The sequence below is a fragment of the Leptosomus discolor genome, chromosome Z (genome assembly GCF_034619465.1).
Source record: "Leptosomus discolor isolate bLepDis1 chromosome Z, bLepDis1.hap2, whole genome shotgun sequence".
Taxonomy (NCBI): Eukaryota; Metazoa; Chordata; class Aves; order Leptosomiformes; family Leptosomidae; genus Leptosomus; species Leptosomus discolor.
In genome coordinates this window covers 92878442-92903482 of record NC_141419.1, presented here as the reverse complement: position 1 = coordinate 92903482, position 25041 = coordinate 92878442, and the positions used below count along the sequence as shown (strand labels likewise).

Sequence of the window (25041 nt, the reverse complement as noted above, 5' to 3'; positions counted from 1 at the left end):
TACCTTGTGAGAATGTCTCCGTCCCGTAGCAGACAAAGGAGGGAGCTTTTCTCTGCTTTGGGTTGTTTGTTTGTGGGTTTTTTTCTTTAAGAGAGTGAAGAAGTGGGTCCGTGACAGTTACGGTGAAAATTTTTGAGATGTAATTTTTAAAAAAAATATCTTTGTGGTAGAAAAAGCTGTTGGTAACAACGGCACTTGGATTTAATTTGGCGGTAGCGCGATACGTAGCATTAATTAGGAGCGCACCTTGCCACGCAAGGCTTGGGTCCGGGGGTGCCCCAGCAGCGGGGTGGGAGCCTGGCGGGGCCAGCGAGCCGTGGGGCCACCGGGGCGAGGGTCTGCCCGCCTCGGGTCCCTCGCCGCCCTGGCTGGGGGGCTCGGGCCGGTGGTGCCGGCTGCCACCCCGTGCCGGATCCGGCCTGGCTCCTGCGGCCATCGTGTGGGTCAGGGGCAGCGACCTGGCGCTGGAAGGTGCAACTGGTGTCAGGGAGAAGTGTTGGATCGCTGGCTCCAGGGGAGGTGGGCAGCCTTTAGGACTGGTACTTGTGTTTCCTTCTAATGGAATAATACGGGTTTGGGGTTGGTTTTTTTTTTTTCTGTCAAAACCTCTGCATCTTTTTATAGAGAAAGACGTTTGGATGAAAAAACAAAAACAACATCGGGTCTGTGTGTGTGTGTTTTGTGCTCCTGAAGTGAATCGTGTTTAATCTCAAATAGTTTGCAAACGCTGTCTTAGATGGTGGGGTGTGTTGTTTTTTTTTAAGTCAAATGCAATCTAGTAGGCTGGGTATAGGAACTGATACAGCTGATGGCTCTAAGTCTTTCAGACTACCCGACATATGGATAAACCATGCACAGATTTAGCAGGTCTGTCTTTATGTTAAAACGTATACGTGATAAAAATATATGACTGAAGAGAATTTCTGTGGTTCGCGCTGCTTCGTTCTGAAACGCTCCGAGACGTTCCATAAAATTACATGGATTTTTCGGAGGATACTCGCCGCGAATCGCTAACCCGGGCTGGCGGGGAGTTTTTGCGCAGAGCTCTCTGCCGTTACGCAATCGACTTGCAAACCATTTTTGCCGGTGCAGGTGTTGTTTGTTAAAAGGAGCGGAGTCACTGCAGGTGTATATTAGACATTAGCTGAACGTAAAGATATTAGCAGAAAGCGCCTTCTGCCTGGCGTTGCTCTATCTGTACGTCTCGGAGAGGTCTGGAAGGGCAGATGCGAGGCTGCACGCCACGGAAGGCTCGCAGCCCCAATCCGTCAGAGCCCATTTGTCCATCCCTCGTCAGCCGGTTCTCGTTTCGCCTCTCTGGGAAAAAGAGGAATATAGTTTTCTAGAATCAAAAGTTATCTTTAAATGTTTTTAGAAGTATAGTCAAGGAGTAAGGATGTTTTAATTTCTGATTTTCCAGCTCATGGGTCATATTTGACCAACTGCTTTCAGCAGAAGACATGCCACTTTGTTGAGCTATTTAGGAATCAAAAAGACTGTCTTAATTTAAAACAAGGAGCCTTTGTTTTAGTTGGTGACTGCCTTGTGAAATTTTTCAGTTCTCAGCGGGTTAACCAGGGAACAGGGGCAGAGTCATAATTGGCCTATTTAGAGTATTTTGCATGTGAATAGTGTGTTAGTGAAGCATTACTAAGTCTGTTGTGAGTGACATGGTGATTAGAATTTAGATTAGGGAAAACACATTCTGTACTTTATCAAGTACAGTAATTAGTTCAGTCAGTAAAAGTTGATTACAAGTAACGATAAAGTTAGATTTTTGGTACTTAATTTTAAAATTTCTTTATTAAATGGTAAATTTGTTCTTAATATAAATGGTAGCATCTACACCTGTTTTATTGCGTATCAGAATAATTAAAAGAACAATGTGTTCAATGCAGAGTATAATCAGGGGATTTATATATTATGGGTAAGTTTCAACGTAGTTTATAGCAAATAGAACATTACTCAGGAAATTGTTCTTCTGTCATAGTCTCGGAAAGATTTATAATTTCTCTTATGGTGTGGGTCAGATCATGCTTTCTGCTGTTTCATGGAAACCAGAGTCCGTTCGTGGCTGAGAAAATGTTGCGTTTGCTGGGATGCATCTTGTTGGTTAATGGTACAGGCGTAAAATGGATATATTGAAAGTCCTTTGCTGCTGCTACCGCTGCTGCTATACAATAGCGTTAATTGTTTTTGGTTTGCTGAGGTGCTTTTTTTTTCCTGATGGCGTTGCAAAAAAATATTAATAATGTCTAATGTTATTTTCACGTTTTAATCACATACTATGTACAACCTGCGGTGCAGATTTTTATATTGCAGAATCTGATAGATTTAATTCACAGATATGATTTTTTCCTTGCACGGGGGTAGACAATGAAGCTGTTTCATGCACACTGAACCAACCGCTCTATCACCAGCAGGATTCTTTTTTTTTTTTTTTTCTTTTTAAGTTTTATTATTGTTAAATCTGTGCACTTAACTATCTTGTTTTCAGTGCAGTAACTAAATTACCTTCAAATATATTAACAGAGCTCCAAAAGTTTTTAAAACACTGATTGCATTTGAATAAGTAGGCAATAAGTCTCCTTTAAGTGTAAATAACCGTATTTTCAATTAATTACTTTGTGTTTTCCTAGTGAAGATGCTCAACTGGAAATTTTTGTAATGTCTCCTTTAAAGATTTGGCAGGTTCTCGTCTCCGCGTTTCAGTTGCTTGTGAAGGTTTCTTTGCTGTGTTATTTTTAGGAATGAGAAACAGCTAATGATGAGGAAAGTCGGATTTAACATGCACGCGCACACACGTATATATTTTTAATCTTTTAGCAAAGTCTCCTTGGAGGTGACATGGATATTGGCAACCCAGGAGCGCTCTCCCCCACTAAGCCTGGCTCCCAGTACTATCAGTATTCTAGCAATAACCCCCGGCGGAGGCCTCTCCACAGCACCTCTATGGGTGAGTGACTTTGTCTTCAACCTTTTTTTTCTTTCCCCCCCCCATTTCAACAACTCCTCGGGAGTTTCGTCCTGTTTAGCGATACTTTGAAATCAATACAATAAGTGGCAGAGAGGCCGCGGCCGGGACTCTCGGAGGGGTTTGTTTAACGTTGCTGATTGCTCCTCTCTGTCCTCTTTGTCGGGCATGCAAGGAGCCTTAAAAAATCCCTTTTTTCAGACCAGATCCCTGTAAGGAGAAAACAAAGGCCCTAACACTCGAGATGAAAATATGAACAATTTTCCGGCATTTTACTGTCGGGCTTAAGAGCAGCGGCATCCGCTCGGCGTTGCCGAAACTGCCGCGAGCCCGGTGTGAGATGGCGGGCAGGGCGGCGAGGGCTGGGGCTGTAGAAAATCTGAGTGCAAAAGAGGAAAGAAAAAAACCAACCCAAAAAAAGCCTGTCTTACGAAGCTACTGTTTTCTCTTTTTTCAGAAGTACAAACAAAGAAAGTTCGGAAAGTTCCTCCAGGTTTGCCATCTTCAGTAAGTACCGCCTGTCTGCTCGCTCGCTTGCGATCGCGGTGGCTTTGTTCGGTTGCAGGCAGATAGAAACGAGCCCGCTCCGGCGCTCGCGGGGCGCTTGGCGCTCGAGGCTGAGGACAAGGTAAGGAGAGTGGAAACACCTCGTCGCTCGTCCCGGCTCGGAGGTGATGAATCGCACGGTGGGGACGAGCGTGTGTTGCTCGCGGGGGTTTCCAGCAGAGCTGCGGCGGGCGGCGCGGACCTGCGCGGGGCGAGCATCCCTTCCACGTGCCGGTCGGCTTCTGTGTCGGGCCGGTGGTGATTGGCGGATCGGCGGGTTCGACGAGCTGCGCGGAGAGGATTTGTGAGGCGTTTCCGCGGGGTCCCAGCCCGGGATGCGGGGCAAACCTCTCCGTTTTCACGGGAGGTCTCTGAGCGATGGTGCCTGCAGCAGGAGCTGGCTGGGGGTGAGCCCAGGTGTCAACCGCTGGGATCCAGCTGCTGCCAGAGGCATTGTGGGTTGCTCGAGCAGTAATGACAGAGCTGGTAATTACCCAGGGCTTTCCCCGCTCTTTTAAAGCCTATCCCTGCCACCTCTTTGTACGGAGGGTTACGGATGCCGTCCGGCCACACCGGGTACATTTTTCCGTGTTTATCGTGAAATCGGTGGATGGCGCGGTCAGAAGTTGGTGTTTCTCTGTGGTTCGGTGAAGCCCTTTGTTTCGTGATCCAAATAATTCCTCTGTTAGCCTTCGTTTTTTCATCGTTGTGTAAAAACCTTTGTGGTTTTTTCCCTGAACAAGCTGTGCCAAGGTGCATTACACCTTTCGAGAGAATTTACTTTTAAATCCATTAAAATATAGAGAAAATAGCAGTTTTAAAAGAAATTAGATGACACTTCAGTAAATGCAGCATCAGGAGCAGCGTGGCTAAAGAGCACGTTTTATTCTAGTATTTTTTTTCTATTTTTTTCTCTGCCATAACTTCAAAAATATATAACACATATTTTCATATCAATACCTGCAAACTCTTAACAGACGACTCGAGGGGAGAGCTTCCCTTTCATACCTGATAACTCTGTTTTATCTCTAAATCTGGTTATTAGGAGGAGCCGAGTGGCAATCAGTCTTGCGGAATATATAACAAATTGGCATGTTAATCTCAGATGGGTTTTGTGTTTTTACCATAAATCCACGTAAATTTGCCGTTTGCAACCTAGCATACTTTAAAGGCTTCAGTTACTGTAGTGGCTGTGCTAAACGGTAGTTTCATTACTGGTCACTTCATAAATAATAAAATTTTAATCTGAAAGAGCAAAACACATACGAACATCCTAATTTAATCGCACGGATTATTGTAATCTTTATAATGTTAACCAAACACAAACGGCAGTCTTTTCTGTAAGTTGTTGAAATAGGGAAATCCTCAAATGCAAGTTTCCAGTAAAGCAATAACACTATTTTTTTTTAATTAAAAATAAGTCCCCACATGTGTATTTTAAATTTATTTCACTATGTGTTTTTTGGTTTGGGTTTTTATTGGACTCCTTTACAGCAGCAGCTAATATCCTCCCCAAAGGTTTTACGAGTGCTCTTATGCTTGAAGTCAGAGGTGGATTTAATTTAGATGAAACTTTAGCTTTTAATAGTTTTTCTGCCAGCTTCACGTGCTCCATCCCTCCCAGCTCTTTCCAAGGCTGGAGGGAGCCGGGGGTGACGCTGCGCGGAGCCGAGCGTGCCGGGGACCCGCAGAGCCCCTCGGTGCCGCAGAGCCCCCGGCACGCTGCGAGGCACGGCGCTGGAGGACGGCACCGGCACCCGCCGGCAGCGACTTGTGCGGGCTGGGGTCGTGCTGGGGCTTTGTTCGGGCGTTCGCAGGGGAGAAAGAGACCGCCCCGAACCTGCGGTTTTCAGCGTTTAAAATACTGCGCTGGAGGCAGGTGACCATCTCGGGGGTATTTTTGCATCCGTGTTGCAAAAGATGCTTGCGGTGAAGTGGTACCTGCTGCGTGGGGAGGGGTGGCACCGTTTCGGTTGGAAATGGCCCCGTGCAGGGATTTATAACCGCCGCTGAAGTTTTTTATGGGTTGCTTCTTGCCTCGGAAGAAGGAAAGGCGATTTATGTTTGTCGCAGATTAGTCTCAAATGTGTGCTTCCTTTAATTTTTTTTTTTTTGTGAATAAAGTTGTTGTGCAGAACAGAAATACATCTACAGCTCAATACTCTCCGCGATTTTAACAGTCTTTTTATTTTTAAGTGAAATTATCTCAAAGCAGAATATGCTCTTTAAATACTTCACATCATTTCCACGAGCTGTGCAGTTTATTAGAAAATAAAATACCAAAAGGTATTCTTGCATATTTTAATCACCCACAGCTCCATCTTCCAAGAATAAGTAAATTCACGTGCAAGTCCAGTAGTGTGAATACGACAGTGTGGTTCCGAAGGAAATCCAGCCCTTTCCAGGTGATCACACAGATAGGTAGTTGGGTCTTGGTGTCTTCATGTATCATGAATCATGCATTTCATTTGAAATAATACTGCTTTAAAAGAGCACCTAGGTGTCTCAAACAGAAGAAATATCTTCTGAAAGGTCAGATTGTATTTAGGTTATAGGTTGTGTCGCACTGAACTGCCAGGATTTATGATGCTGAATGAAGTGTATGCATTTATAAATGGGCTAACTCGATTACAAGATAGTTAGTTGATAGGGTGGAAATATTGCTGTATTTCTCTTAAAATATGTATATGAACTTGTTCTCAATGTGATTTATGCAGTGGATATGGAGATTAATGCAGCAGCGGTTGTGAAAGCAGTTATTGCTGATTAATTCATAAGTAGTCTTACAAAAATTTCAATGATAAATGGTAATAAATATGTTGTATCAGCTCCCCTTTATTATAAGAAATGGCTACGAGTTTGGAAAACAAAGTAAATTAAACGATGGAAACAAGCAGAGTTGGAAAAACAATGAAGATTTGACCTAAGCAGGGAGGTGAGGCGCTCTCAGGGGCGCTCTGGGTGTGGGGGTGCATCCCAGGCTGGGCTGTGAGGGTCCTGCCCGTGCTGGACCCCCCTGCAGCCGGTCTCAGCCACAGCTCATCACAGCAGTTACGAACTGGAGACAGGCCTGGAGCTGAGCTGAAACCAGCTTGAACTCCAAAAGCTGGGTCTGAACGAGGACGTGAGCCGGGGGGTGGCTGTGTCCCCCGCCAAAGCAGCCGGTTCCCTGCCGTGGTGGGGACTCGGGGTGCTCTGTCGTGGTGCGTGTGGAGCTGGGCTTTGCCCAACGCGCTCCCGGCGTCCTCTGTGGAGCTTCTCCCGTCTCTGCGGTTTCACTAACGTCGGGTGCTGTAGCCTGAACGTGTCTGCACACCCCGGCGTGATCTGCCTTTGCAGGCAGCGGGGCGGGAGGTGGGGTCCGGGTCCCCCAGCTCTGCCTGCTCCTCGGGCACACGCGGCCTCACCACGGCCTGGGCTCCTCTCCGTCGCACAGTGCAAACTCTGTATCGTCTCTTTGGGGCAAGGGGTTTTACTGGGACCATTTCACACTGGAGTTTTCTGCCTTCAGTCGAGAGCCTGGAGAGCTCTGCTCCCCCTTGAGCAGTGCGACGAGGCTCAGGGTGTTTTGGATTGAGCCAACTGAAGATGAGAGACGGGAATGGCTATATTGGGGAAAAAAGAGATTTTTCTGTTAAAACTTGTTTCCCTTGTTGAGCACCCACGTGCCTTACCAACCTGTGACATGGTAACTTTTGTCCCCAGGCTGGTGCGGATGGTGGCACTGCAGGAATGGTTCTCCTGGCCACAGATGGGGTTTGACCTGGGCATTGATGTGGGACCAAACCCAAGGGCGCATGAACTTTGTTTGGACCTGCAGGCCGGGGCTGCCTTTACCCAGTAACAATAACAGCTGCTTTATGAGAGGCGTGGGCAGTCATTTGGTGCATCTGTCGTCACCTAGCATCGTGCAATCCAGGTGTCTCCTCTGTACAATGAACTCCTCACCCGTAACTTCATCCGAAGGCTTTGCCGTTCTTTTAACCTTTAACCTGAAGCCTTCATCCATTTTGGCTGCTGACGGTTTAGTCACATCTGACCTTTTACATTAAGCATTTGCCAAGCGATGTGACATTTTCTGCCTTTCTTATCTTGACCAGTAAGTGTCAGGAATGAGCAAGCTGCGCTGGCTGGGAGCTTCTGGGAAGGAACTGGGGTGTGGAATGGGAAGTCTTTGGGGGGAAAAGTGAGCGAAGAGGGAAGAGCTTAGGCTGTAGAGGTCATGTTTGAGTCGTGTTTTTGCAGGAACTTGTATCATCCTGAGCTCAGTAAGTCCACCACAGTGGCACTGCAGCAGCGAAGTGGTGCCTGCCCAGGTGTTGATTTCCAACACGTAGAACCTGTAGCAGAAAGCAACATACTGAGAAAGAAAGCTCAGGAGCGAAGCTTTCGCAGAGAGCTTGTGATGCCAGTCATGTGTGGGCATGGTACGAGTGCTTCCTTGGCGTTCTTGGAGCAGGATTGCGTGCTTCAGCAGAAGGAGGGGTTACTGAGGCTGAAGCGGGAGCAGCTCGGAGGAGCACAAGTGGTGACGTGACCTTGGAGCCCCCTGTGTGGCCAAGGCAGGCTTTTCGTCTCTGGGAATGAAGGTGGGTGCGTGAGCCCGGCAAGGGCTGACTGCCGGCTTTCTGCATCTCAAGTTGCTCTTCTTTGTGGCCAAGCTTTCCAGTAGCGGGTCTGGATGTCATAAATTTCTCGGCTCAGGCATTTCCTCCATCGCCAGTGATTTTTCTTTCAGTGTGATTATCATCTAGTAAACATGCTATCAAGTGCAGTTGTTATGATCCAGGTTATTCCATTTTCCGTTTTCCTTCTCTTTGGACACTCTTCTCTTTATGACCGCGCTGAGGCCTCCCGCTCCCTTAGCTCCGCGGGAAGAGTGGATGATTGCAGTTCTTCAGTCGCCGTTTATGGCAGACCTGGGAGCTCTAAACCGAACTAAAATCCCAGGTCCTGCTTTGCCCCTGGAGAGGAGCGTTCAGGCGCTCAGCCTGTGCTGACGAACGCAGCTTTCAGCCTGTCTCGAGTCCCCGACCGTGCGCCTTTCACGCAGCCCCTTCCCAGGGAGGACCAAAACGGCCGTGCTCTGCGGGTTGGTGCAGAGTCAGAGGCGCTGGTGTGAGCTACGGGGTTGTCCCCACGTCCTAGCGCTGGGGGACGTCAGCAGCACCCACAGTTTAGCAGCCGTGTGGGAACAGCCTCTCCGCTCTGCCTCCTCTGCTGCAGGAGCATCTAAAGGAGCTCAGCGACGGAACCACGTGGGCTGGAGTGAGGTGGCCGTCACAAACCACAGGTTTTGCTGCCGCAGCTCAGAGCTCGCGCAGAGCTGGTTGTAGGGTGCTTTAGGGGTGGGGGGGTTCTCGTTCCAGTAAGAGGTCCTGTCGGTCTCTAGCGAAACGGGAGGGTGGTGGTGGAGTCACTCCAGCTTGCACCCCGCTGGTAGGAAACCCTGAGCGGGCAACGTCGCGGTTGTTGTTTCGCAGCTGGACATCCAGCTGTGTCCTCTGAACCCTGCGTGCTGGCCACCACGGGGGCAGCAGCAGGGGTGGTGTTCGGCAGGTCCGGCCTTCCCTGGATGGCGGCTTTCCTGGTGCTCCCCTGCTGGGACCCCGTGGAGGTGTTTCACCTCATGCTTGTTTCCTTGTGTCTCCTTGAGGAGAGGTGGAGTGTCCCCGAGCATCCCCCATCCCTGGCTGGAGTGAAAAGCAAAGAGCAAAAGCCACGGCGGTAAAAGCAGCCCTGGCCTGGCCCTGGCGTAGCCATTCAGTGCGACAGAGGCCGTGGCTGCAGCCGGCGATCACGGTCACGTCTTCCTGATTTCCGAGGTGAATTCACCTTTAGGAGAACCAACAGCTTTAAAATAAAGAAAAGGTTTAAAAATGGAGGAAAGAGTAAGAGGTGATGGCTCCTCAGGTTGAGCCGTCTCCTTGGAAGCTGCATCTGTAGGAGCCTTTGGGGAAGATGGGTGACCTCGTGCTTGGGAAGGGGGCTCAGGGCTCAGCTCCCTCCTCTGCCGGGCGCTTCGTCTCTGCCTGTGGCTCTTGGTTTGCTCTTCTTTCATCAGATAGATGCGAGTGGGCTCGGGGTGAAGGAACCAGGTCTGGCAGTAGGAGCTGGGTTGCACCAAGGAGCGGGATTGCAGCCGCGGCCTGGACAGCTGTCACACGTTCTTCTGAACGTAGATACTGAGAGAGTTCTTGTGGGGGAGATTTCACAGCCAGAATAAAGAGTGGGAGAAGCCAAATGTTATCTCAGTTGTGTTAAAAGAGAAGAGAGGAACTGAAAAATTAATGGATTTCATTGACAAATCAGCAGGTAAAATCTCCCGAGCCTCAGTTTGAATGGCAAGAGCCTCTTTCTTTCACCTTAGTTTAAGGTGTCCCCTCTTAGACTGGAGACATCTATCTGCACTCGCTGTTGTGTGTATTCACAAGCGCAGCAGCTCTGACCTTGCTAGCCAGACAGATAAGGAAGCGTATGACTCAGTTGTACGTCCTAAGGAAACACCTGCTTGGTTCCAAAAATCAAGAAAAGAGAAATACTACTGGGATGCCACCTGGAGTTTTTCCACAGCTTTATTCTGATTTCCATGGGAGAAGCCTTGATAATTTCGCTGGGAGGTGAGGAAGCACTGCTTGTGCTTTTTTGTGCAGACTTTGCAGGCTTCCTACCTCAAGTGAAAAAACACAGCCCTCTGAATTTCCCTTCAAACATCCAACTGAAACGGGAGTTTTCCAAAACAAATACAAGGTCACCGTCTTTCCCTGTGCCACCTGCCGTATCAGAAAATCAGACAGTCCTGGGATGCCGACGTCGTTGCTGCTGCCGGTGTCTTTGGTGATGTTTCTCCACGCTGGACCCGCTGGGTGCTTTGGAGCTTCCCGGGGTTGAGCGGTGGGTTGTGGGTTGTGACCCACCAGAGACATGCCAGAGCGCTCCAGCTGCCAGATGGGCTGGCCGTGCGGTGCCTCCTGGGGGGGGGATCCTCGTCTGGGGGTCTTTGAGGACCAGTGACATGGGATGAAGCCTCCCTGGGTCCTGGAGATAGGCATCCACGGACAGCGGGGTAAAAAGGGGGTGAGGACTTGGAGGCAGCTCGCTGGGACCCGGGTAACAACTTGGGTCAAGTGAGAGGGAGCGAGGTAGGAGCTGGATTAAGGAGGGGATGACAGGAGCTATTGTAATTTTATCATAATATTTTAGTATAATTCAGTGACTTCTGAGGTCTGAGAGCCCACAGGGGTGAGGCTGGACCTGCGTGATGCCCTGCAGCACACTTGCAGTCGGATACTTGGCGTTCCCCTGCCTCGCAGCAGCCTGTACGTTCTCGCAACGTAATTTGTCCGATTCGGGCAGCGGCCGCCCTTCCCCGGGTGCGGCCCAGGGCTCCTGCCGGTGACAGGGCTGTCGCGCTCGCCACCTTATCGGGGTGACAAGGTCCCCTTCATCTGGTGGCCTCAGGGGCAGCAGCCTGGCTAGCATCCCTCCTCGCCCGTCCAGCCAGCCGTGTGAATCATACTGCATTGTGATTTGGGAGTTTCCATACTAAAATCAGAACCTTATTAAACTCCACACTGCTTTTTTTTTTTTTTTTTTTTTTTTTTTTCACTTATAACAGAGCTCTGCTTTTTGTTGTAAAGTAAATAACTGAATTTGGAAATGCAGCTTTAGCACATGAAGTCAAACCAAGGAAATGATAAAATCTACTGTACGCTAGTGAGGTGCTCGGTCAAAAGACCGTCTGTTGCAAACTGTACCTGAACTCGCTCCTGAAGGACTAAGAATTCATTCTGCAGACAAAATGCCGGGGTGGTGGTGTTTTAAAAGAGGTTTAAAGGTAGAGAAAATGCAGATTCAAGTGGCTTAGTTTTTAGTTTTTAATGGATTGCACAGGATGTCTTCGACATGGAAAAGCAATTGGTAAGGGAGGGTCCGATATGTGCATTTTTCTTAGGCCTTGGCCATGCGTTATATTTAAAGGTAAAACGATTACTGCAGAATTCACACGCTTCTGAATGTTCTAACTATTTTAGCCTAAAAAAAAAAAAAATAATCTATAATTCAGTACTGAATAGTTCTGGCCCATTCTCAGCAGCTGGTAGCAGAGGTGTGGGATTAGTGGGGTTTTTTGTTTAGCTTGAGCAGAGACTCCCTCTTCAGAGTACTGCAGGTAGTGCAGAAGGCACTTCGTCTTCATGGGCTGAGGGTTTTGGCCAACGACTCCAGATGATTTCTAAGTGCCTGCAGAACGGGCGAAGTGAGACACACTGGATACTCAGCACTATTTTTAAGGCGGTTCTTCTACAATTGCTTTCCAGGCAGAGCAGCATTTATTCCTCTGCCGCCGGTGGGATGGTGCTGGCGCCCGAGGGGCAGACCCTGCCCACGGGGACTTTGGTTTGTTCTTTGGGATGCAACGTGCCCCGTGTGCCAAGGCCCTCATGTCTTTTTTTTCCCCCTTAAACTTGATGCACGTTTTTTATTTAAACTTTTCATCAGTCCCTCTATTGGCATCTACTGAAGGTTCCCGGTAGAGCAAGAGGAGGAGCAGCGACGGGCGGTTTTGCCAGCGGCGACCCTGCAGCTGGAGGAGCTGCTGCCGCCCTGGCCGCTGCCTGCACCCCACCTCGGCTGCCCTTTGCCCCCCTCTGCGAGGGTCGGCCAGAAAATACATGTTGTTCAGTGAATCAGTGTAAAAACACATGGCGATTTCATGCCCAGCCTTCAGTCTGTACTATGTAATCTGGAATTCTCTTTTCACTTGAGAATTAACCTGAGTTTCTCAAGTGTAAAACTCAGCACTTAATTTTTCTGTTTGAACGTGGGGATAGTTGTTAGGAAAAGGCATTTAAAGATAAAAAAAAAAAAAATTCTCTGTGCAGTAATTTGGTTTTGTAGCTTTTCTTCAGATATTATCTGTAGATGGTATTCATGACAAGCAGTGCAGCGCCTTCAGATCTCTGATTAGCACAGTTCAGCATTTAAGATAGAAGCATTTAAATCCTATCTTGAATCAGGCCTTCCCAGTGTGCTTTCAGGAAAGGATGGGGATTTATTTATTTGATCTCATTTGCTTTAAGTTTTTCTGCCATTTCAGAATGGATTGGGTATGGGGTCGAGGTGGGGAGAGTGGTGCCGTGTGCGGAGGGGAGAGCAGGACGTTAATGAAGAAGTTATCTGTGGAAGTAGAAGATACCCTGTCAAGATTGACACGCTTGCACTCTGGCTGGAGTACATTTGTTAACAGAGTCTCTGTATTTTATCAAAGGAACATTAATTTTTGCTCTGAAGTATTTTTTGCCTTTACACTGAAGTGGTAAATGAGCAAAAAAAAAAAAAAAATCAGTGTAGCAGAAATATAGGAAAAAAATAGCATAAAGAGCTCCAATAACTATTAACGTTGTTAAATGCATAGCAGAGCTCCCCTGATAGTTTCTTGGCACAAAACCTAGGAGGCCTAGAATGGCTGGTTGTTTTCTTTATTGTTATTTTATTTTCGATGGCATACAGCGCCTTTCGACAGGCCAAACAAGCGGTCGAAGTCAGCGCCCGAGCCGAGGGGACACCGCAGAGGCCCCGGCGCGGTTTGAGACCCATAAACACGTGTTCCCCAAAGTTTCGTCCCCCCAGGCACTTCCAGGAGAAGGGGACAGGATGACCTGCCCTGCTTGCTCTCCCCAACCCAGCTGCTGAGGGCTGTGGTCACCCGCTCTCCGGGAAAGGCCTCAGGAATGCCCGTTTCTCAAGTCCGGGGGGGGCTCCTGTCAGCCGCGCCGATGCTCTGCGACGTCCCACGCTCGCGTCTGTCGGCGCTGCGTGTCCAGGGCGCGCGGAGGCAACGCCTGCGGGTTCCGTCTCTGGCTCTGCAGCGGCGCAGGCGGGTGCCCCGGGGCTGCGCAGTTGGCCACGGGGCCGGGAGCCCTCCCGGACCCAGAGCCCGTCCCCGGCCGCGTGGAAGGGCGCGGGTGGCTCAGCGACGGGCGTTTTACCGATGCCGCCCTCCCATGCTGTAAATGAGAAAAGGCTTGAAGGGCTTTTCTGGCAAATAATAGAGACTTGAGTATTTTCAGTGCCTCACAGATGTGTTACCACATCACCCAGCGCTGCGGCGAGACCCCCGACAAGGGAAGCACGTGTCCCCGCTCTGGAGCGAGAGGGGCTTTGGTCACTTGGGTATTCGAAGGTAGATTTGCACATTACAGAGGATTTGACTGCCTTTCCAGATGAGAACATCTTTTCCCTGCCAAACGCGAGCCACAAAGTGACAAGGCAAAGTTAAATCGCTTGGTCCGGGTCCAGTTTGGCGGAGCCAGCCCTTCCCGGCGTGGTGGGCGCTGGGCTGGGGCCGGGACTGGGCTGGGGACCAGGAGCGGGCAGGGCAGGTCGTGGCCAGCGGCCCTCCCTTGTTGTCATTGCCACCTGGTGGAGTACAAAGAATGCTGGTTTTCAGCGAACTCGCCTTGAATTTTGGCTCTTTTATTGCAACCACACTTTGGCAATAGTGTGCGAGAGTCCTTAACCAAAAAGATCCTCTCGTTTGCTCTGCAACACCTCATTTCTCCGCTCACAGTTCATTTATGATTCTGATGAGAGTGTTTTTTCAGGAAACACACATTTCACTTTTTGACCTAGGAGCATCTGTTAGAATTTTTTTTAATACTACTTTGGCATTCTGGAAGTGTTAATGTCTTTCATATCTGTTTAATGCTATTTAGGGATATTTATGATCACCTCTTGGTTACTTGGGGTAAAGTGTGTTGCAATTTTTTTCAAACAGACAGGAAAGCATTCATATGAGGAAACAGATTGCTTTAAACATGTGCTTCCTGTGACAGTAAAAAGAACAAATTAGATTTAACACTGTGTAATGAATGCATAAATGTGTACGTTTAAGCTTTTAAAAGCCTTACATTCGGTTCTGGCCTAAACAAAAATCCAGAATCACCTATCAAGGCGCAGCAAAGTAGATTTAAATATGTGCAACCAAGCCTGTTGGTATTTTCAAAGCCATTTTGCTGCAGTTTTCCGTTCCGGTCTAGACTTTTTCCCCTTAAATTGGGTGAATTTGATCTCTGGGTGCTCTTCCCCGCTCCTAAAAGCACTCTGCAGCAATGAATCACCAACGAAAGAAGTGCTCGTACCACCGTCTTGACTGAAATGGCGGGAGAGGCCATCCTTCCCAGAAGAAGGAGCGTCACTGGGGTGGCAGCGCTGCCACCCCGCCGGCGAAGCTGCTCTCGTAAGGACCCGCACCAACCTCGAGGGTCCCCTCCGGGTGCTGCCCCCGCGGGAAGGCTGCACCCCGGCAGGACCTCTCTGGGACACCGGGCTCTGAGCCGGCATCCCGGGGGCTCACGCCAGAGGGACGGGGGGTTCCGAGCGAGGGGCCGTGGGCGCGGTGCCGCCAGGGGCCAAACCAGGCGGCGGGAGCAGGAGCGGCTGATGCCAACGTCCCCTTCTGGCACTGGCCTGCGGCAGGGCTGGGTACTTTTGGTTTTTAGGAGGGGAAAAAAAAGAGGAAATAGCGAGAGATCACTGGCCCAGGAAACAGCCTGGAAGTGCTTGCTGTGCTGTCCTCCGGGTTCGACGTGTGCCTCCCGGTTTGGCTCTGCTGGCTGCTCCAGCTTGGTCTCAGAGCCACGTACAGAGCTCAGCCTACAGCTGAACTCTCCCTGGAAATATGACTGAAAGGGGGTTCTGGCACGTGAAACGTACGCCCCGACAGATAGGCGAACAGTGGCATTAAATATACTTAATTATTGTTCTGTCCTTACCTACTGGGGGCAGAAACTATTCCGAATCGTAGCTATAGCAATTCTGCAGGAAATACGCTAAGTGTCTGCTTCGTGTTTGCGTCCTTGTTTTGCTTTGGAGATGCATCTGGAAAAGAGTTAAAGGCAGTTTCTGTCCGCTTTCACCCAATTAGTTCCCTCACACCTCTTATTTTCAATCTTTCCAAAAGATTTCTTAACCGTCAGACCTACTCAGGTGAAACCAGAGTGTGGGGTTTTGTGTCGCTGACCATCGAAGTGCTTCCAAGTGCAGAGTGAGGCTGGGGCGGGGGTCGGCGGATGTTAAAGCAGCCTCGGATTCAGCACGCACGCAGCCACAAATGGAGCAAAATGCCAGAAAGATGACCGGTTTGTGCCGAGCCTGGGTTGTTTTTTTTTTGCAGGCAGTGGGAGTTCGGTCTAGAATACAGTTTGTTTGATAATTAGTGCACATCTCCTAAGACTTTCAGAGATTCGTGTTTAACCTTTCTGCCACCGCGTTCTGACATAAAATTAACGCACCTTTTATCATTCTCCGGTATTTAAGTAAATATTTTTGAACCATCTCCGTGCAACAGGTTTCCAAAGATTTAAAGTATGCCGCAGGTTTCCAAAAAACTTCATTTTTTCTTATATTTTAAATGTTCTGTTTGTGCAAAATTTTGAGAATCACCATAAGGGCTTCTTTGCATTTTTAATTTAGTAACTAACATATGAATAAATTTGCATATTAATTAGTTGCAGATTAAATCATGCATACATAATTGCCTCCTTACTGTGTTTAATGTTTGTCAAAATCTCCAGCCTGGTTTGATGGATGTCGTATGAAAGATTACAATTTGATGTACCCTTGGAAGTATTTACACCAATAATGCAGGATTCTTAATAGCAGAATTCTCTAGTTATATACAGTTTCTAATAAACATGTAAGATAGGTGCATGTCCCTTTTGACTAGATTTTTTTCCTTGCACCAAGTCATTTACTATTCATAATCATTAATGCATCTCCTAATTATACAGCATATGTCTGTTAACCACTTCATTGCCAGCCTTTAGGTGCAGCCCCTGAATTTGTAGCACAACTTGGTGTTATTTCAGAGCCTATTCCTGAATTGTTTTGCCTCTGACATGAGCCGTCGCTTCGGGCTTTTCCTCGCCTGTGATATTTGGAGGAAGAGTTTAAAAGGCAAGGTGCGTTTTGTGGTTTAGCATTGAGGCCGAAGAAACGAGCTGCGCTTGGTCCGTGGCTGAAGGCTTCTCTGCTGTGGCTACTGCAGTAAATGATCAAGGACGTTCCAAGTGCGAGCACAACACCTACCAAAATTATCACTAACGTAGCGCCGAGCCTCGCTTCAAACCAGGCGGGGGTGGGCAGGGGAGGTGGGGTTGGTGGCTGCGGCGGGCTGGGCTCCCGGGGAGCCGCTCGGGGGGACGGCATCGCCCTGCCCGCAGCCGCCCCGCCGGCCGGCCTCCGTGTCGCAGAGAGGGGTTTCCCGTGCCAGGACAGCACCCAGCCGCGACTGCCGGCCTCTGGAGAGACCTTAAAAATCTGGACTTGGGTTCCTGAGGCACATGTTCACAAAATTCAGCAGACTTTTGGAAGCGTGGAAAGGGAGCGGGCTGGCGTTTGCCTCTTGGGTTTTTTCTGAACTTTTAGCTAGGCTCCGATCACGCTTTCAGGTTTTGTCCACAGCTGCGAGGGCCTGAAGCTGCTATTCTGAATGAAATGTAGATTTTTATGTGGTTACAGATTTTTTGGAGCTGAGGCTTTAGAAAAAAACAACCCCCCAAAAGAACAGGAGATACTGCGAGACTCCTGATATAATCCCAGGAGCTGGCTACACCGTGTTTATCAGTGAGCACTTGATTTCCTTCTTAATCTGGCTGTCCGTTAAATACTTTTCAAGCAAAAGCAGGTTTAGAGGACTTCCAAATAACCATATTTTGTTACAGAAGTTGGCACTAACATGTGTTAGGCATTAAAGTGTGAATTTGAGCAGTCGATGGGAATATGGTGCAGTGTTAGGAAACAGCACCGGGGAAGTTGGACCTTGCTCCCCCAGCTTGCTGCCTACCTGACAGGGAGTTTTCTGGCGGGCGACTTCACCTCTGGGTGCCTCTTTTTGGTGCCTTTGTTCATCCGGGCTGTAACCCCTTCAGGTCAGGCTCGGCTCAGCACAGCGCCTGTGCAGCGCAGGGTGATGGAGGCTTCTAGGAACGGCCGTGGTGTAAAAATACGGATTTTAGTATAGCATCTGGATTCGTATAATTGAAAATGTGCTTTTGAGTATTAATTAGGATTGCTGAAAGGAAAAGTTCATGGGAAAGTGTAAGCGTGTCATTTCGGTGAGAGATTTCTCCTGTGGTACATGTGTGTTTACAGTTGGTTTGCTGTGCGTTTTCGGTGCATGCGTTTTGTATATAAATAAAAAATACGCATGTCTGATATAACATACACAGTGAAACCACTGCATGGCTCTAATTACTCGCAAAATCATATAATTCATTTCAGAAGAGCCAGCAGCCTGACTTCTTCCCTCCAACCAGTCAGGGTGCAAGACACATATTCGCTCATTATTCACTGTGCAAAGGCCAGTGAAATTAGAGGTACAAACGCCCTTTTCTCATGAAGGATTTTACGTAGTAAAAATAAAACATCGTGGAACTAGTGCCCGAAGACCTCACAGACTTACTCTCTAATCACAGAAGAACATAAACTGCTTAATACTTACCACTAATTATCCTCCTGCACTGTGCAATTCGGTATTAAACCATAAAAGAATGTTCAAATACCATTAAGGGACAAATCTACAAAAGCAAGAAAATTGTAAGGCCAGGCCAAATTCGTGAGACTCAACCCTGCTTTTAGCAGATGCCGCGTACAATGACATCCCTGGCCCCGGTTCAGTCCCGGCGCAGGCTGCGTGCCGCGCAGGCTGTACATCAAACACAAACACGCCATTTCAGGAGTTGCTTAATTAGTGCGACTTGTGCCCTCGTTTACAGAGGCGCCAAAATCTTGGCTCCCTTTGATGGTAAACCCACACCGTGGCCGTCGCGGAGGCACCGGGCACAGCACCCGCGGGTGCAGCAGCGCGGCTCTGTGTTCGCAGCGTGCAGGAGAGGGCTGCGGTGCTCTCGCTGCAGCTGGGCGCCCAGCCTAGTCGGCTCTCTACTGCTTTGCATGTTCCTACCACATCTAATCCAGTTTTACTATCCCAAGGGTTAAAATTCCCTCTGAAAGCGAAATTCTTCATCTTTGATGGGAAAATTGACAAATGTTGCACAGAACATCTTTTGTCTGAAGATCGCCCAGGAAAGATAGATACCCGACAGTTCCCCTCCTCCGGGCGATATTCCTGGAGAGCTAGACACAAAATGGTTTTATGCAAAGAGAGGGGAAGAAGGACTGTGAGAAGCAAAACCCGCTCCCGGTGGTTGCAGCCCAGTCCGGCATGGCAGGCAGAGAGCCGAGACTTAGGATAGATACGGCGCTTTTCATGCTGGTGCTTCAAGAACCTCCTGCGAACCTTGTGGCCTGCCCGCCTGCGCCCCAGTCCCAGGCTGGACTTAGATCCTCTCCCCATGTGCTGGAACAAGGTTTAAGCAATAAGTTCAGATCCTGATTTCTTGGAAGGTGAGCAGGGCTTCTGAAATATTGCAGCATGCTCAGGGTTTGAAGGCCAACTCAGTCTAAGCAGCAAAAGAGAAGAAGAATGATGGGGTTTAGTAGAGGAGGAGGGGTAACCATGAGTAGTGAGCCAAAAAAAAAAAAACAAACAAAAAAGGCTCAGGCAAAATATCAGGTGAAGCCTGATCTGGCAGGACACAGATTTTTGACTCAGGAATAATCTCCCGTATCTCTTAACGTAGAGATAAAGGTGATAAAATATCAAGACACGTCCAATGCGCTGGAGGCCCTCCTGTGGTGCAGCTCGGCTGAGCTGCTCTAGCACACTGGGGCAGCAGAAATCTTTGAAGTGTTTTAAAACCCTTTTTAATTCCAGCTTTGCTTCTTGGGTGACGTGAGCACAACCCCGGCAGTCGGGGGCGCAGAGGGAACAGTGCTTCCTTAGCGCGGTCGGGGAGCCCAGGCCCTGATTTTCCCTATGGCGTGGGGAGACTCTCTGGGTAGGGTCTGGGATCCCCAAGCCGCATTTTGTGTTCGTCAGATACCCATTATTCCAGATTCTTGTCTTTGTTTGAGCTGTATCCTCAAAGAAAGCCTTGCATAGGGCCCTTCTTTCTTCTGAGCAGCGGCCCAGTTCCATGGTCTCCACCTTGGCCAAACCTCTCACCGTGCCGTTTCCACGGGGGCTGCGCTCCCAGGCCGACAGCAGAGCAGGGTTCAAATTTGTCTGCGTCCTTCCTGATTCTTTCAGGTCTTGAGGACCAGACGCTTCATCTTTCTGTGTTTTACCCATCCTTGCACCCCGCAGCAAAACCAAACCATGTTGCTCGGTACCAAGGCTGATGTGCGTGGGCGGGCAACGCAAAAGGATTTTACCTCGTTTTCTGACTTTTTTTCCAAAAACGCACCATCTCTACCCCTACTTTTGTCCAACTGGTTGAGGTTGAGGATTCTTTTCAAGAACAAGTAATTCCCAAGTCCAAAGTTAATCTTCAGAGCAAGGTCCACACCTGTGAGCGTGACCTCCTCAGCCCCGGTGGCAGCCCAGCCACCGCTGCCGCAGGCACGTGCTCCTCCCAAACGCCTTGGGCACCGCCCCGTGGCCAGGTCACCGGTTACCAGGACCACGGGGACCACACTTCGTATTTTCCCTTGCGGTCAGGGCAGAGGGCCCGAGCCGTTCCCCCGGGAGGCCCCGTGCCGGGGTGGTGCATTCGGGGTGCTCCAGCCTCTGATCCCCTTGGCACCAGGGACTCCATGTAATGGCAGCACCGGCACGGTGCCCGTGGCCTCTCCGAGCTTCGGTTTCTTCGTCTATACAAAGGGAAACAGTGACAGAATAATATTTAACTGCTAGATAGAAGGGCTGCGAGGCCTAACTATGTAACAGCTGAAAAGTCTTCCATATGGCAATGTGCAATAAATGAGGAGCGGCGTTCCTCTCCCGCTCCCTCCCCAGATTCTTGTGGCAGAGTGGGAACGAATCCGAGTTTGCAGGATCCCACATCTATGTTCGGTCCTGCAGATCGTTTAGCAGAGAGGAGGGTGGTGAGGAAGGCTTTTGAGTGCTTTGATCAGCTCTGCTAACCGTTTACTATGTAGACAAATTGCTGCATGTCACTGAAAAAAAGGACACGTTTTGGTTCTTAACACGAGCCTTCTGTCCGTGTGCGTGATGTCCACAACTTTTTCTTACCTTTCCTACTTTTTTTTTTTCCTTTTTTTGTGTGTACTGTTTTAAAAGATAACTGTGCAACAGCATAATATATAAAAATTCTTTCTGAAGTTCTGGTGCAAGTAGGTCTTCTATCATTTTATAAAACCCTGGACCCACATGGGAGAACATGTATTATTACAGCACTGGATTCAGGGATGCACGGATCGGGATTGACGACAGAAGGACAGACAGAGTCCTCCTCAGGTGTTGCCATTGAAGAAGAGAGATTGATCCTGGTGACCCCTCAGCTTTCCACTGACCGTGCCGTCCGTGGGGTGGAACACTCTGTGGGTCAGGTTTGGGTCCCCTGGCCGGTTCGCTCCTCCCTGCAGGGGCGGCCTTTTTTGCGCTTGCAACCCTTTTCCCTCCCGGCACCCCAACACGGTCACAAGACTCAGCAGTGACCTTGGTCGCTACAAGAACCAGTACAAGCCAAGGCCTCTCTGCATCCCGTTCCTTGGTGCTGACCGTAAACACCAGGCCTTATCACCGCTGGGAGCAGTTGCTGTCTGGGAAAACAGGCTGCTGTTTCAGACAGTGCCGTTAGTTAGAGGAGACTGAACTGAAAAGTTAAAGCACTCAGACAGAATTAGTCCTGGTTTAGCCCGAACCAGGACGTAGCCTTTGGGTTTTTCTGCCTCAGAGTTCCCGTTTCCCAGCTCTCCTCCACACTTACCGGAGTTAGAAGCTCAGTCTTCAAACTACGAAATCTGAGATCATCTTGTAATCAGTGACTACAGCAGCTCCGACTTTACAGAACAGAAAACCCACCGAACACTCCCATACTCAAGATAAAATGGTAAAAATTGGCAATAGTGCCTTTGTGCAAGAAGAAATCCTGGCCCATGTGGCTGAAGTTTCTCTCTTGGCTTTTCGCAAGCAGTGTAGTCAAAAATAAACCTAGTGGCAAATGGGTATTTTAGATAGACAGTTTTGTTTAAAATAGATTAACTGTAAAGTATGTTCCTATGCTTTTTTTTTTTTTTTTTTTTTTGGAAGATAAGTTTTATGGAAGGGGGCAGATAAACCAGAGTGCCCAGTGCCTCCCCACCTGCCCCCAGTGCCCTGCCCAGCTCCGGGGCTCCAGGCCAGCTCACGCTGCAGCTGATGTGCCCAGCCGGGTTATGTGTTGAAATTGGCTTGTCTGGAAGCAAATGTTGGGTGCTGGTTTGGTTTTCAATAGCTTTTTGATCTGGGGCTTTATTGCGTTACTGACTTCACGTGCTCTCTAGTAAATACAGCCTGTATAGTGCTGGAGGTGAAAGGAGCAGTAGATTGATATTTTACAGGTCAAGCTCAGTGGATGCTTGCAGAGATGTTCCATGGCTTGTTCTGGCAATCTCAGACTAACTCTTTAGCTCTATTCCTGGCTTCCAGCCTAAGTTGCTGCGCCCACTTTGGCCAGTTGGTTTGCGTCGACAGTGCAAGAACAGGAGCACGTGCGGTCGTGTCTCCGAACCAGTCACTGCTGAAAGGGCAAGTTGCTTCAAACCCGCTCTGGAGATGGCAGATGTGCCCATCTGACATGTTCGATGCGCACAAACGCACGAGGATTCGGTGGAATCGGCGCTGGTCCTGACACCCGCGAGCCGTGTCTTTAGGAAAAACGCTTGCGAATGCATTTTTATTGAAATTACTCAAAAATGCAGCAAGGCCCAGGTACTGGCACGATGACCTGGCTCATGCCCCGAGCGCTACTGCGGACAAGGGCTCACACACCGACCTGGCTGTGGGTGCGGTCGGGTCCGACCCAAGTCCTTCGGAAGGAAGCTGAGGCGCGGCACTGCCGGCTGTCCCGGTGCTTTGGTCGAGGCTCTTGGCGGGAATAACGGACTCCAGAAGCTGCACCCGGGTGAAACATCTGGCAGAGAGTTGGTCCCCCGAACGAGAAAGCGAGGAGCCAGTTCGGTGCTGGGGAAAAGGTTTGGTTCCTGCTGGCAGCCAAGCCTGGAAAGAAGGCGTAGGGTTCTTGGGTCGGTTAGGGTGGCCGTCAGTAGGTAGTGTGTAATACTCGAGCAGATGTATCCACATTTGGCTGCTTTAAAGTAGCTTTTTAGAGACTGTGGCTTTTAGGATCTGATTTATTCATATAGCATCTGTATGATTAGATATTTATACTGTACTCAGTCTGTGGTGCGCAAGGATCTGAATATGAACCACTTCCTGGGGAAAGAGGAGAGAATATTAATGTACAAAACCACAGGAAAATAAGTGTTACCTTTAGTTGTGATAGTTACAAAAGGGACAATTATGAATTACGTCATCTAGAGTTCAGCAGGTTCGTCTTGAACCCTGAAACCGAGACCAGAAAACGGCCGTGGCATGTGCCACCCAAAACGTGTCCCATCTTTGTGTCTGTATAAGGTAAATGTGGTGTGACTTGTTCGTGTGCTTATGCGGCGTCTGAATGAGCTTTCCGTGATTCGGCGTGTGTCCCCGGTCAGGGGCACTGAGCTCTGCTGCCACCGGCGCCATCCCTGCCCAGGCACTTAGCGGGGCGATTTTAGGAAACCTTTAGCTCAGCTCTGGCATCTCCTAAAATAGACTTGGCTTTGGGGAATGAAGCTGGGGTTTGCATCTCTTTTAGTTTTCCTTAAATAGGAGAGAAGCTGGTCGGAAGAGGCTGGTGGGGGGTGAGGTGGGGCATGTCTTTGTGGGACCTCTGAGTTAGGGTCCTGGTCACTCAGCCGGGGCAAAACGCCACAGCTGGATGAAATTCTTCACATCTGGGCATTCAGAGCCACTTCTCCACCCACGGCGGGTACGTTTTAATAACTACACTCAAGGATTTGTGTAAGAAGGATGAGATTATCCAAGTGACCCAGACTTAGAGGAATACTGGCTATTTGAGCCATCTTACTTGATATTTTGCCATTATCTGTTTCAATTTGTGGCTGCAAGCTTGTCATCTAGCAGAGAGCTTCCCTTTCTTTGCTCCTCCACTGAGGACCTCCCTTACAGCCGTGTCAGGAACGTGGCTGCTGTCTCTTCCTTCCAGCACCCTTTTGCTAGGACTTTCTGGAAGGTCTCTCTCCAGACACGAAGCGTGCCAGTGGCGGAGCTGCTCCGTCAGGACACCACCCATTGCAGCACCCCTGGTTGACGGAGGAGGGTGCTCAGCAGCTCACAGGATGGGGCCCTTTCCAAATTCTTCATCTTTTAAATCTTGCTGGAGAAGCGGGGAGCCCTTCCCTCCATCCTCCCCTCCTGGACGAGGAGAGATGGCCTCCTGCGGGAGCTGCAGAACCTGCCTTTCTGTCCTTCTTCTTGGGTTTCTTAAATCTTTTCTGTGCTTCTTCTTCTTCCTCTTGGATTTCTTAAATGTTTTCTGTTCTTCTTCTTGGATTTCTTAAAATGTTTCCTCACCCTCTTCTGGAATTTGCTGCTGGGATCTGACACGAGAGAAGTGAGGAGAGAATGGCCGGGGGTACATACATGTGCCAAAGCCTTGACACCTGTCACAGAAGTCACAGCAGTGACTCCTGCTATTTCCAGGCAGCCCTACCTGGTTTCTCTGCCCCTTCACCCGTTGGCCATACCTTGCCTGGGCGGCTGCTTCGGGCTGACCAGCGGTGCGAAGGAGAATTGGAGCAGGAGAGCTGTAAAAGAAACGATTGACTTAGATAACGCTAAAGGAACTGGATTCTGACACCGTGGCCACGTACCCCGGCATCCTACGCTTGCTGTGTCACGTTACATAGGTGACACGTTGACCTGAATGTGTCCCTGCTCGCGGTGTGTTAGGGGGATATATTTATACCGTGAGCACATGGGTGAGTTACACCTGATCAGCCTTGTTCTGTTATCAGTGACCTAGAAGATGCTGAAAGAACGCCGCCTAACACAGAAAGTGCCGAAACAAGGCATTATCGGAGCGTTTTCTGCCTCTGTTAGGTTTTATGTGTTTTAAAGTCCCCTGCCCTTTGGCGGCATTCCCTCTGGGTGCGGCGTAACGCCGTTTTTACCAAACCAGAGGTTTGAATACTCACCCTTGACCCTTTACATGGAAAACAAGGTACCTTTTGGGCAATGGACACAACGCGCCGCTTGGACAGAAACTGCTGCCCCTCGCTGGAGGCGGCCGGTGTGGTGCCTGGTGGCGACACAAGAGGGGCGGTGGGACACGCCGTCCCCACGTCACTCTTCCCCGCCTGCGCCTCGACGTCCCCGCGCTGCCAACCTCTCGTTTAGAGGGAGGAGGTGATCGCAGCGCTGCCGGCACCGCTCTGTGGCGGGGGCTGGAAGATGTCGGCGCTGCCTGATGCCCACGGGCGGGTGGGTGTGCGGGGGCAGCGCAGATGCGGGGGGCTGCAGGGGGTCCCGCACAGCTGCACCTGCAGCGTCCCCCTGCACCTTCACACCGGCATGTCCGGAGCTGCATCCCGGCGGCAAATCCTCGCCT

At 49.5% G+C, this 25041-nt stretch overlaps 1 protein-coding gene across 7 annotated transcripts in view; it reads left to right on the top strand.

Annotated features, from left to right (window-relative positions):
* TCF4 (transcription factor 4) overlaps nt 1-25041 on the top strand; it is a 231823-nt gene that overhangs the window by 138360 nt on the left and 68422 nt on the right. For 5 of the 7 annotated variants that reach the window (XM_086479385.1, XM_086479389.1, XM_086479387.1 and 2 more), the window contains 2 exons: nt 2827-2956; nt 3432-3481. In XM_086479385.1, the coding sequence (XP_086335511.1) occupies nt 2827-2956; nt 3432-3481 (180 nt within the window). Of the gene's footprint in view, nt 1-2826; nt 2957-3180; nt 3187-3431; nt 3482-5020; nt 5039-25041 lie in introns of all 7 variants that reach the window. The other 2 variants (XM_086479386.1, XM_086479395.1) reach the window with 2 other exon arrangements.